Source organism: Haliotis cracherodii, unplaced genomic scaffold, assembly GCF_022045235.1.
Source record: "Haliotis cracherodii isolate W230 unplaced genomic scaffold, xgHalCrac1.p SCAF_6, whole genome shotgun sequence".
In the NCBI taxonomy this organism is placed as follows: domain Eukaryota; kingdom Metazoa; phylum Mollusca; class Gastropoda; order Lepetellida; family Haliotidae; genus Haliotis; species Haliotis cracherodii.
Window position 1 is genome coordinate 58648736 of NW_027266319.1, and position 12558 is coordinate 58661293.

The 12558-nt window shown below is 38.9% G+C and overlaps 1 protein-coding gene across 1 annotated transcript in view; it reads left to right on the forward strand.

The window, feature by feature from the left end:
• Positions 1 to 12358, forward strand: part of LOC139444955 (HMG box-containing protein 1-like) — a 29236-nt gene extending 16878 nt beyond the window's left edge. Inside the window, exons 7-13 of the mRNA XM_071225983.1 lie at positions 436 to 568; positions 1453 to 1619; positions 2800 to 2917; positions 3612 to 3669; positions 4251 to 4420; positions 5314 to 5449; positions 6068 to 12358. Of these exons, the coding sequence (XP_071082084.1) occupies positions 436 to 568; positions 1453 to 1619; positions 2800 to 2917; positions 3612 to 3669; positions 4251 to 4420; positions 5314 to 5449 (782 nt within the window). The 3' untranslated portion in view covers positions 6068 to 12358. The remainder of the gene's footprint in view (positions 1 to 435; positions 569 to 1452; positions 1620 to 2799; positions 2918 to 3611; positions 3670 to 4250; positions 4421 to 5313; positions 5450 to 6067) is intronic.
• The last annotated feature ends 200 nt before the right edge of the window (positions 12359 to 12558 follow it).

Here is a 12558-nt window from a genome sequence, read left to right on the forward strand (position 1 = left end):
TATGTGTTTTGGGGGCCGCATTAGATTCGGTAAGGGCAATTGTGTTTGTGAAGTAAATAATATGAAAACAGGCTCATTTGTCTTCAGACTAGTGGTAGAGCGGAAGGCCCGGGGTTCGATCCCTGGCCGCGTCATACCCGAAGACCTTAAAAGATGGTACTTGTTGTTACCCTGTCTGGCGCTCGGCATTAAGGGGCTTAAACAAGGACTGGTCGGTTTGGAGTCAGTATACTGTGTCTGAGTGGGGTATTCATGTTAAACTGCGGCATGGTATCTCAGTGAGCTGGCTATCAGTCAAGACCAGCACAAACAGACACACACACACACACACACACAAACACGTGCATGCACGTCACTGTGTAAGTGCAATAATTTTGGACGCAACGTTAAACCCAATTTCACCCCATTTGTCTTCAAACGTTTGTGTTATTTCAGGGTCCATCATTAAGTTCCTGTCGTCCTCTGTTCCGCCATTGTTTAACGACTGGCACTCTGCCGAGGAACTGTCGGACCATCAGTCTCTCCGTGAAGTCACACAGTCGGCCGAGCAGAAGAAATCACACATATTGTAAGTCTTGCACATTTTCCACCTCAGAAATAAGAACTGACACACGACATCACATTTCTTGTAAGTCTCGTACAATTTCAACCTTAAAAATTACATCGGACAGACGACATGCGAGCAGACGACAGGCCAGGATGTCGGTCCATTTTCGTTCATGTCCTTTAATACGATTGTCTAAAGATCCAAATGACATACATTTTCACATTATTGGTTAACATGTAATCTAACAGTTCTGAAAACATGGCAGCATAAAGCCCCTAGACCCGTAGCCCTTGTTGGTATACAGTGACCACATTACAAGAGCTTTAGTTCAAGGTACTTCGAGAATACCGTCGCTCACCTCATAAGTACACTAATGAAGAATTATGGCCATCGTCATTATAAAAGACAGTTTCTGTTTGAATAAAATGTTTATTTATTGTTTTACGGCGCACTCAGCAATATTCCAGCTATATAACGATGGCCTGTAAACAAATGATAGATAATATGAACATCGTCCCACTTGAACCAACAACCTGAACGGCCAAACCATAATCTGAGGGATTACGACCAGCATAGGTTGCTGGACCTTTCCTAACCCCGAATCGCCACCTGGCGGTTTGACTAACAAGTTAGGTTAGCAAAATATAATGTTATCAAATATATGACCAGCACCTGTTAATATTGTCGTAAGAGGCGACTAACGGGATCGAGTGGTCAGGCTCACTGACTTGGTTGGTGAATGTCATTGTATCCAAACTGCGTGGATCGATGCTCATGATGTCAATCACTGGGTTGTCTGGTCCAGACTCGATTACATACAGACCGCCAGCATATAGCAGGAATGTTGCTGAATGTGGCCTTAAACACCAAACAAACAAGCACCAACACCCGTCGTGCTGTTGCAGCAGTGGGCCCGTCGGCTTCCTCCTGACGAAGAAGGAGACCACTGACCTCGGGGACACGGGCAAGTTAGACCTGTACTTCATGACTCACACCGTTCAGGGAGACGGCGACTCCATCCACCTGGTGGCACAGTGCGCTCAAGACCATCCCTTCTTTGTCAAAGACAAAGGTAATTATTTTTCTGCTGTAAATTCTCAGGGTTAATGGTTCCTTTAGACCGGAGTGCCGTTGTACAAAACAACTTTAGGGCGACGACTGTCGAAAGTTTATGTTAAGGTATGGGAATTACGATCACCTTAAGTAGCGCTAAGATAGCTTTGCGCAACGGCACCCTGGGCCGACTTGCTAAGATCGCAATGTGAAAGTCGGCCCAGATCTCCCTTAAAACTTCTGTCAGAGACGTTTAAAAGATTGATGTCGGATAAAATCTTCATTCTTTTAGTAAGGGTTTTGGATGTTTCCCTTTTCCCGTTTCCCGTCCGCAATATGCTTTCCGAAATCAATTTTTTTCAGGGGATATACAGGTCAAGTATAGACATAACAATCGTATTAGATTGACTATGTAAAAGGTAAGGACAGGTCCACCGTGGGTATATAACCAGAGTCTAAAGCAGTCAACGTGAAACACTCGAGAGCTCTGCAGCAAAACTACCAACGTCATTGCGAAGTAGGATTTGGATTTGACTCTCCCTTAGCCAACATTAGAGTAAATGTCATGATAGCCTATTTAAGTGGACCCATGAAGATCCGGGGTAGAATAGGTCTTCAGCAACCCATGCTTGCCGTAAAGGCGACTATGCTTGTTGTAAAAGGCGACTAACGGGGTCGGGTGGTCAGGCTCGCTGACTTGGTTGATGCATGTCATCGATCCCAATTGCGTGGACCGATGCTCATGATATTAATCACTGGATTGTCTGGTCCAGACTCGAATAATTACAGACCGCCGTCATATAGCTGGAATATTGCTGAGTGCGGCGTTAAACAACAAACAAACAAACTATACAAAGTGCAAAAACGTCCTGTCGTATATGATCTGGATTCTGGAAAACCTGTCCTACCAAAGCTTAAGTCACGGAAACATATTAACCGGACACTTCGCCAACAGCACTTATGCACAAGACTAACCACTATAGTATAGACTTCCGGTCTGTAACATCAAGTCATCATGTACTGATGACGTCACTCCTTCGTGGGGCGGTGGGGTAGCTTTGTTCGCTCGTCACGACGAAGGCTCAGTTCGATTACATGGTAACAATGTGTGAAGCCCATTTCTGATGACCCCTGCCGTGATATTGCTGGAATCTTAATAAAGCTGCGTAAAACGATACTCACTCACTCTCCCAATTCAGGCTGGTCGTCGTGCGCTCCCCAGAAGACTGTCACAGAGTACGGCATTCCCTGCCAGGAGCTGGCAGAACAGGACCTGTGTCTGCCTCCAACACACCCAGACGCAACGTTCTATGGAAGGTATAGTGTAGGATTCCACAAAAGGCGCTCGTATCTTAATGGCTGATCATTTGTGTGTCAATGGTGTATATATTATACTCTTACTGTATGGACCGTGAAGATCGGGCAGAGAATAGGTCTTCTGCAACCCATGCCCGTAAGAGGCAAGTAACGGGATCGGGTGGTCAGGATCGCTGACTTGGTTGATGCATGTAATCGTATCCCAACTGTGTAGTCGTGATGTCAATCACTGGATTGTCTGGTCCAGGCTCGATTAATTACAGACCGCCGTCATATAGCTGGAATATTGCTGAGTGCGGCGTTAAACAACAAACAAACAAATCTTAACACATTTTATATATAGTGTTATCACTGCTGTCCATGACTGTTAGAGTACATGTGGCCTATATGTTATCGTTGCCCAGTGCATGGCAGTTGAATGATATATCATAAATATTTGTTACCTTTGGCCAGTGCATGTCAACTGGAGTATATGGACCATATATGTTGTTACAGCTCAATTCATGGTGATACATAGTTAAATCATATTAGCTTTATTCATCCCGAGAGTGGGAATAACATATGGAGGAATGACACAGACAGACACATAAGGTGTATGAGATCCGCCATTAGTTGCAATGACACATGCTATGACCACATGTCAGATTCACTGCCAGCTGTGCAATGTAGATCTATTTACTGTTTGTGGTTTCAGTTACCAGTTGTCTGCCCTTGACTCGACTGCCGTGATGGCTCTGAGCTCTATGGCACAAGTAGGTTCCTTCCAACTGACTGGATGGCTCATGTTTTGTTGTGGTAGTTCAAAAGAGTGAGAAAACATAGCTTTGTTAAGGGTTCTGTTTTGTGTGCATTTTACATTCAAGGATAAATAAAATAAACAGACTTGTTCTCAAGCAGCTCTATAGAAAAGTTATGATTGAAATTTCCAGGTATTCATCACATTTTTGGGAAAGTTACTTCAAATTCATTTTTTGTTCTATTTTTTTACACCCATAATGAGAATACAGAGTATTAGTTTTTACATAGTTTTTGTTTGGAAAGAATATAGTTTTCATTTGAAGATTGAACATTTTCTATATTTTCAGCTTGTATATGTTATCAGAATTTTATTGATTTTATGTTATCAGAATATTATTGAGTTTTTGTTGTTGTCAGAATATTATTGATTTTATGTTGTCAGAATATTATTGATTTTTTGTTGTCAGAATATTAAATTTAGAAATCAGAAAATCACTACACAAATGTTTTCTTTTTTGAAAGAAAATGAAAAGAAAATCAATTTGTTGTGACCTGAATAGAATTAAATACTCAGTCACTAACTCCTCTCTTGTAGCAAAAGAAGAACCAGGAGCGCCAGTCACTCTCGTCCCCTGACTCCCCCTCTAAGGAGGACACCTTTAAGTTTGACCTGCCCAAGGCCAAGAGACCAATGAATGCATTCATGTTGTTTGCCAAAGAAAACAGAATTCAGTACACACAGAAGTACCCTGGCAAAGATAACAGGTGAGGATGATGCTTTAAAACATACCTTCATCTCTAAAAGGAAATATCAAAATCCTCTCTCAGTCAATTTTACTGCCTACAACATCCTACGTCTGGTTTCCCGACCCCTGGAACCCCCTCTGGATCCGTCCATGTCATGTGGATTCCTAAAATTTGGATGGCCCAGTTGTCTAAGGTGCATCAATTAACTGTGCAGAGTTGTAGCCCTTAGGCCATCTTCCCAAGGCAAGGGAGTTAACTGACTTTAAAAGTCCAATTTCCACCCTTGCCGAACTAGGCTGGAATTCCTGGGCTCGATCGTAGTGCCACCAGTGGCTATTACGAGTTATGTGCTTTCCATGCCTCTCCTATTGACCAATCAGATTCAACCTCTCGTATCACTTGCATTTGTTTCAAACAAAACGGTGGCGCCCAGTCAAGACGATCTGATTGATAATCAAGATCTATATTGTGAAAAAAAGAGTCTTACATCGCAAAATGCATCAAATCACGTGAGCACCTTGGTGAAAAGCAGGAAAAGATTTAGAAAATATCTGTTGACAACGAGTTAGCGGTGCTCATGCTTTGCAAATCCTGCAGTGGACCGAAATCTGCATGACACTTTAGGAACCAGATTTCGATTTCAGTGCGCGAGTTTGATTGGACTATGCATAGACTCGTTAGTCCAGCCAAACTGTAACTCCATAATACCAGCCTAGTTTGGCAAGGGTGGAAACTGGACTTTTATAGTCAGTTGGGAACCTGTTCCTCACTGGAAACTGACACTGGGAACAAACTGCATCCTTCGTGAGTGATGCTGAATCCATCTGGACGGTTGACAGATCTGCATCAGTAGCCAGAAGAGGAAAAGTGACTTTTATACATTGTTTAGTTTGTTAACATGTTTGTTTCAGAGCAATCAGCGTGTTGCTAGGAGATGAATGGAAGAAGCTAACCCCAGAGGATAAAAAGAAATTCAAGGAAAAATCAGAAGCTTTGGCAAAAGAGCAGAAACAACTTCATCCAGACTGCTGGAAGAGAAAGAAATAGGTAGAGGACGGAGTCGAGTGAGTGAGTGAGAGAGTGTATTGCGACTATGAACAGTATTTAAGTCATATGACTGCTTGATGTAGGTGGTGAGGTGAACTGGCATTTTATCTCTCATATAAGATTATTCTATTTTGGGACTGTTCATTTAAACGTTTGGGGAGAGTGGTGGGGGGAGATATTGGGGGGTGTAGTGTCACAACAATGAAAAAGGGGTTGGCAAAATTTATCATCACAACTATATTGGGGGAATGTGTGTGTGTGTGTGTGTGTGTGTGTGTGTGTGTGTGTGTGTGTGTGTGTGTGTGTGTGTGTGTGTGATGCATGGACATGAAATGGTTCTATTTATTTTTTAAATGAAAAAGTTATAGATTTGAACATTAATTCGGGACTGGTCATTTATTATAGGTAGGATATCCTGGCACATCTAAGGGAAGTAAGCATTAGACCACAGGCCGGCCTTGCTTGCACTGATAGGGCAGATGTTTCGGGCAAGATCCCCAAAGCATGTAGAATGCATGCATGTAACATTAACCTTTCTTTCATTTGCTGTAGGTGTATTTAGGCAATCCAAATTAATTATGTGATGATCATGTCATTCAATTAATGGGTTTTTTTCAGACTACCTTCCTGAATATCTTTGGTATTAGCCAATCTGTGATCTCAGCTACGACCACTGCCATTTGATTGGACGAAGCCATGAAACCAGTTTCAATTTCATTGGATGAAATTGAAATTCTTATTCCATTTTGATTGGATGATTGTGAATGAGTTTTTGGTGAGTTTTTTTGTGATTGATGTATTTGTATTTGGGGATTACACCACAACATACACTACTATAACCAGAACGTTGTTGAGACATTCATACCTGTTTTTGCACGCATTTTGGTGCTGCTGGAGCTTCATATTCCAATGTTTTATGTAGAGTCACCATTCATATGATCATGTTGAAGTTTCATATTTTTTGTCGAACCTATTCCCATCAATAGTGTTTTTAATGAACAGTTACATGCGTACTATATATTTATCCAGTTAAGTGTACACATTCATGCACTGCCAGCTGATATACAGTTTTGTTTTAACAAGCTTGTTTCTTAGTAGATAGTACAGTTTACATTAGATTAGGTGTGTCCATTTGGAGGATTATTTTATTTAGGCCAGACCAAATTTATTACTTGTTTTACAGGAAATAGTTTTTTAAATGTCTAGTTGCAGAGAGAAAGAAAAAAAGGAATTTGTTCAAGGGAAACAGTCTAGATTTTTTTTGTTCAACACCACACTCAGCAATATTCCACCTATCTGATGGTGGTCTGTAAATAAATGCATCTGGACCAGACAATCCAGTGATTGACTTCATTAGCATTTGTGATACGATGATATGCATCAACCAAGTCAGCGAGCCTGACCACCCAATCCCGTTAGTTGCCTCATACGGCAAGCATAGTCACCTTTCACAGCAAGCATGGGTTGCTGAAGACTGATTCTAACCAGGATCATCATAAGGGAAGCAATCTTTTTTAAAAATGCAGTTATGCTTTGAATTGTTTTCTATCAAATTTTAAAATTTTATAAAAGATGCATTGTGTCTTTCTTCAGACATTCAAACTATTTTTATTCCAACATTTTCAGTGTTTGCTTTGACAAGACTACTGTGCAGCACTGACATAACAATTATACTCATTGACAAGGTGGGAAAAAACTTTCACAACTTTCACTCTTAAAGAAAATGGCAAATAGAACTTTCAAAATGTACGAAGCCATCTTCATTTTCGTTTTCTTGGTCCATTGCCTGTATGAGAGTTTCTGCAATGGGCTCAGGAAACAAACAATTTGATTGGTTGTTTGTAGAGAATTAACCAATGGCTTTGAGGCTTACATATAAGATTCAACAATGAAACAAATTTAGATTAGCCTCCATTACTTGAAATACAACATTTTGGAAAATTGTATTATTTATTTATTCAGCAGGAATATAAATTGTGGTGTATTTTTTTGCAGTTTGGTAAAAGATTTGATCGTAAAACAAGTAAATAATTTGATCTGGCCTTAGAAGACTTATTTATTATGACTAAGTGCTATTCAAATGTTGGCAATATCTGGTGCAGATTTGCTCTTACAATTCTTGTTTTTATTCTGGGTTGTTTTCTGAAAGTTGTTTTAGTTTGTTATATTTTAGCAACTGGTTATAATCGAACAAGTCTGTTTTTTGTGTAGACCGAAAAGATGTAAATAAAAGATGGGTCAAAGATAGTCAAACCTTTATTCTGAGGAGCCTATTAATACTGATATGATGATATAAGCACAATCTTAACAACATCACATCTTGAACTCGGATACGATACATCTGTTTGAAGATCTGATGACACCTCCAGATGACAATATGAGTGAGCAAAGCATTCAAACAAGCATATTTGACCTCTGATGTCAAAGATGAATATGATTTGGAAGTTCTGAATGCAAAAAAGTTAAGCTGGACTATTATATTGCTGTAGATATTTTATTCATCCTGTCGTTTTTTAGTGCCATGGAATCTACAACCAAAGGGTGTACTATCGGGAGCATATTTGTGTTCTGTGGCGGTTATATTCTTCTACTTGAGGAGGTAAAGAAATATAGCTGAATTGTTTTCCAAAGCTGACATTTGATTGGCTCAAAAACTCACGCCTCCTTCATACAGATTGGAGGTCAAAGTTGGGTCAGGGTTCACTTGTTTCAATATCCGATGGTGATGTCCACAGATCTTCACTCAGAAAGGAGATTTGTAATTCAACTGATTTAAAGGGGGTCTCCCTTCTAGTAATCTGATGCTTGGTTGCTGAAAGTATATAGTTTGGACAGAAAAGAATAACTCTGTTTAAATTGAAAAGGAGACCCAGTGAGATGGGAGCTTCAGAGTCTGAACCTGTGGAAAATCTAGACTTACTTTATTTAGTGCTATAGCGTTACAATGAGGGCTGGGCAGAATGGAAAATAATATGGCTCAGGGACTGTGAGACAGACTACAGTTCAGGTGTAGGCATTGTTTGAGCTGTGTTTGACATTGTCTTTGTAAAATTGGGGTATTATCAGACAGATTGACATACACCATACGATTTGAGCTATCTGACGAACTGAGACTGCTAATTGAACTGAGAGTCTCCCTTTAAGAAAGCTAAGTGGGAAAGCTGGTTCACATGTCAAACATGCAATGGTTATATCATTTGCGATAAATTAAACTGAACAGTATTAATACTTCTGAACTATTGTAAACATCAGCAGAACCTTTGCTACTATTTCACGGCAAACTAATTACATTATGAATATCCAGTAGTTCACAACCAACTGGTTTCAGTATAGACTGATAGAAAACAGCAAATTCATAAATTTATTGTAAACATACTTATTTCATGACATTGAATAGACAATCCACCATATTTGAAATATTATTAAGTGCCAGGACATGAAAGGTTATGAAAGGCCAGTGCCTTTTAAACATGATGTGTCCCAATTTATTTCAACAAGGCTAAACTTCGAAATGAATCATTACGTTATGCGAACACAACAAACAACAAAGAAAACATTTTTAGTAATCTCAGTTGGTTATCTAATTATAGAACTCTAGGAATTTATATTGAAGGATGTCTGCTGGTTTTTATTCAGAGTATTTATCTTTTTTCTTTATGTAATTAGATGATTTAATTGTCCAAATGAACAAATACTGGGTGCATTCTTTCCCACAGGGCGTACTTATAAACTACCACACTTTACTGTAGTGTCATATAGGGAAATCACTCACCACGTGTCATAAAATTACAATTAATATATTTTTTATATTTGTAAAATATTTTAACTATATTCGGATAAAATGTACATCTTGAAAAAACAGAACAATTTCTAGTGTGCTTATTTTAAAAAAATGAAAAAACCCCAGCGCATTTATGTATTTGTGTCAATTTCTAAGGTGAAGAGACAGTCAATTGATGACATGACTTCGTCATATTGTTTAAAGAACGTAACAATGCTGCACCCATTCACCTTTACCATAAATGTATTCACTTCTTGTTTGTCCTTGATAAAATTGCCTTTAAATCAATATTACCAGCTCCACCAATTCCTGTCAGCGCTATATCGGTATATTGACCCGATACATAACTGAAAGTGGTCAGTCCACACACAAACACTAGCAGACATCCTGAAATAGGTGGGCTTCCTTAAGTGGGCATTAAATATGTCTAATGTAGGACATCAGTATTACAAGGTTTTGTTTGCGGTCATGACAGTACAAGTCAAGTACCATTGTATGCTGTATGCTGTAACCTGGGTATGCTTGTTCTGAAGGCGAGGATAGCTGCAGAACTGCCGATGTGGCATTAAGCTATCACTCACTCACTCACTCACTCACTCACTCACTCGTTCTGAAATTGACACAAAAAAAGCTTTGAAATATATTTTTTTAAGCTTGGTGCTGTGCAACTGAACTTCAAAGTCCACTATCTTGCATACTGAAATGCATTCATCCTCCCAAAGTCATACATTCCATTACCAATTCCCTAGTGTTGTTATATAATTCTCATATGTCTGTTGCATTAAGTCCTCAAGAAAGTACTAGTAATCAAAACAGGTTATATTTTCCTTGTAGTTCATTATCAGCATTAAATTATTTTGATTTATTGATTACAAATAAATCATTCATAATGCATGCGTTAGGCTTAAAAAAATAAAAGAATTGGTTCTCAGGCAATGACTTTTGAAAATATTGTGTGGGTGGGCAGTGGGTTTTTATTTTTTTATTTTTCAAACTAGAATGTAACCAAATAAGGAATTGTGTACCATCAACCTGGGAAAGGGCTCCCTACATAAACAAGCATACAAACTCCTATAGCCGCCATTACCGCTACACAATATGTTCAGTAAAGCAGTGCGCATGTAAAGGGAAGTAACTGCAGAGTGCAGCAGACTTTATGATGATGCATGCAGTGCCTGAGGACCAAGACCATTTTATTTTATTTTTAGTGTTACACTATTTTCATTACTTGTTGAATTTTCTAATTTAAATATTGATACAGCCCACTCAAAGTTGAAGATGGGTATAGGGAATAACATATTCAACGTAATAAGCGCCCCGCTCTCATTAGTGCCCACGGCGATATTTGGTAATATATTGGCAAGTGAACCATCCCAATTAGCACCCCTTCCGATTGATCAATGTACACAAGACTTATTCATTTGTGTATAATATGCAATCGTGTGTTATATGCAAATTATGGGCAATTAAATTTTGGAAAAATGTATCTGTCGTATATTAACATTTCAGGCTGTCAGCATGCATAAACCACAAAAATTTCGATCTTTCAAATCTTCTTTTTTTTTCACCAAAATAATATTCTAATAAGAGCCCCCTATTTCTAATTTTGAGAGCACCCTGGGCACTTATTTCGTTGAATTCGGTAGCTGCTATAGCAACTCCTATTCTAATACCATGGAAAGGGTAAGCATCACTGAACTTAATATTGAACTTTGAATTTAGTATTGAAATTATCTTTCCTGAAATAACATCTGTTTTCAAGTGCTTTGTTTAAAAATATTGAATTTTTAAAATATACTGCCATAGTAATGTGTCCATGTTAACCCCATTTCAGTCATTTAATGTTTTGTTTTATTAGTTTGAGGAAGTAAAGATATATATTATTAATCAGCACTACATTCGCTGTCAGACGGACAGGACAATGATCTCACGTAACTTGCAATACGAACTACAGTGGTCAGTGACAGCCATCAGAATCAAAATATACAACCAGGTTTTTTAGTCTTCCTGTAGTGTGTTATTGCTACGTTAGTTAGATGTTCCCATACATAGAAGAATCACATTGTGTCTGGTAATTCCAGTAACAGCACATAGTGTTTTGTTGATATGTGCATGCAGTGTATGTGCCAAATTTGACGTGATGTGCTTGGTTTTTGTACTGAATACCGTATTTGACGTAATAAGCGCCCACGGCGATATTTGCTAATATATTGGCTTGTGAACAATACCTATTAGCACCCCTTCCTATTGATCAATGTGCCCAACACTTATTTATTTGCGTATAATATGCACTAGTGTGTTATATGCACCCTTAAGTATGGGCAATTAAATTCTGGAAAAATGTATCTCTCGTATATTTACATTTCAGGCTGTCAGCATAAACCACAAAATTTATCTTTCAAGTCTGTTTTTTTTTCACCAAAATAATGTTCTAATAAGAGCCCCCTATTTCTAAATTTGAGAGCACCCTGGGTGCTTATTACGTCGAATATGGTATTCTCAAATCATGAATGCAATACGCCATCTTGAACACCAGCCAATAACTGTTGTGTCGCTATGATTTTTTTGCAGGATCTTTGTTAATCTTGTCTCTATTGACATGATTATAATTTTAAGTTCTCTGTGGATTTGATTTGAAGCTAAATGGTGTTGTGAGAAGCTATGGAATCTGTAAGTTCCAAGCTCCACTGCATTGTTTGTGACAGTTTTAATCACCAAGCTCCTCACAGTGATAGCCATTTTGTGGATATCACCATGGCTGCTTGCGCACTCTGGCAGTGACAGTACCGGGAGGAAAATGAAAGTTTTACACGTTGGGAAGGAGCTAGCTTTGTGCCCTTAACATATCACTGGGGAGCTTGATACAAAGGGAGATAATCATGTTTGGTTAGATGACCCACTTTACCTCACGATCAATATATGGCTGTTTTCAAATCGTATATAGATCACGGCATTATGAAGTGTGGTTCTATCACCGATTAAAAAGACCATTAAAGTTTGAGAATACAAGTAGGACCCTGCCATCCTAAGCAGCCAGAATAATATCAATTTGCTGAGTAAGATGTACAGTAGGGGTGGGACGAGTCCGAATTTACTACCCGGGTACCCACCCCCCTATTACCCGACCCTACCCACTGCAGGTCTCAAGAGATGGGTACAAAATGTCCGATTGGGCATACATGTATTAAACAATCTGGTCATGCATACACAGAAGTTGAGTTATATCTTTGTTCAACCATATGAAAAGTCAGAAGGAATGGGTGCATAGTCAGAAAGAAATGCGAACAATATTGACTTGTAGTGTAACCATAGAGTTCTAGATACTTTT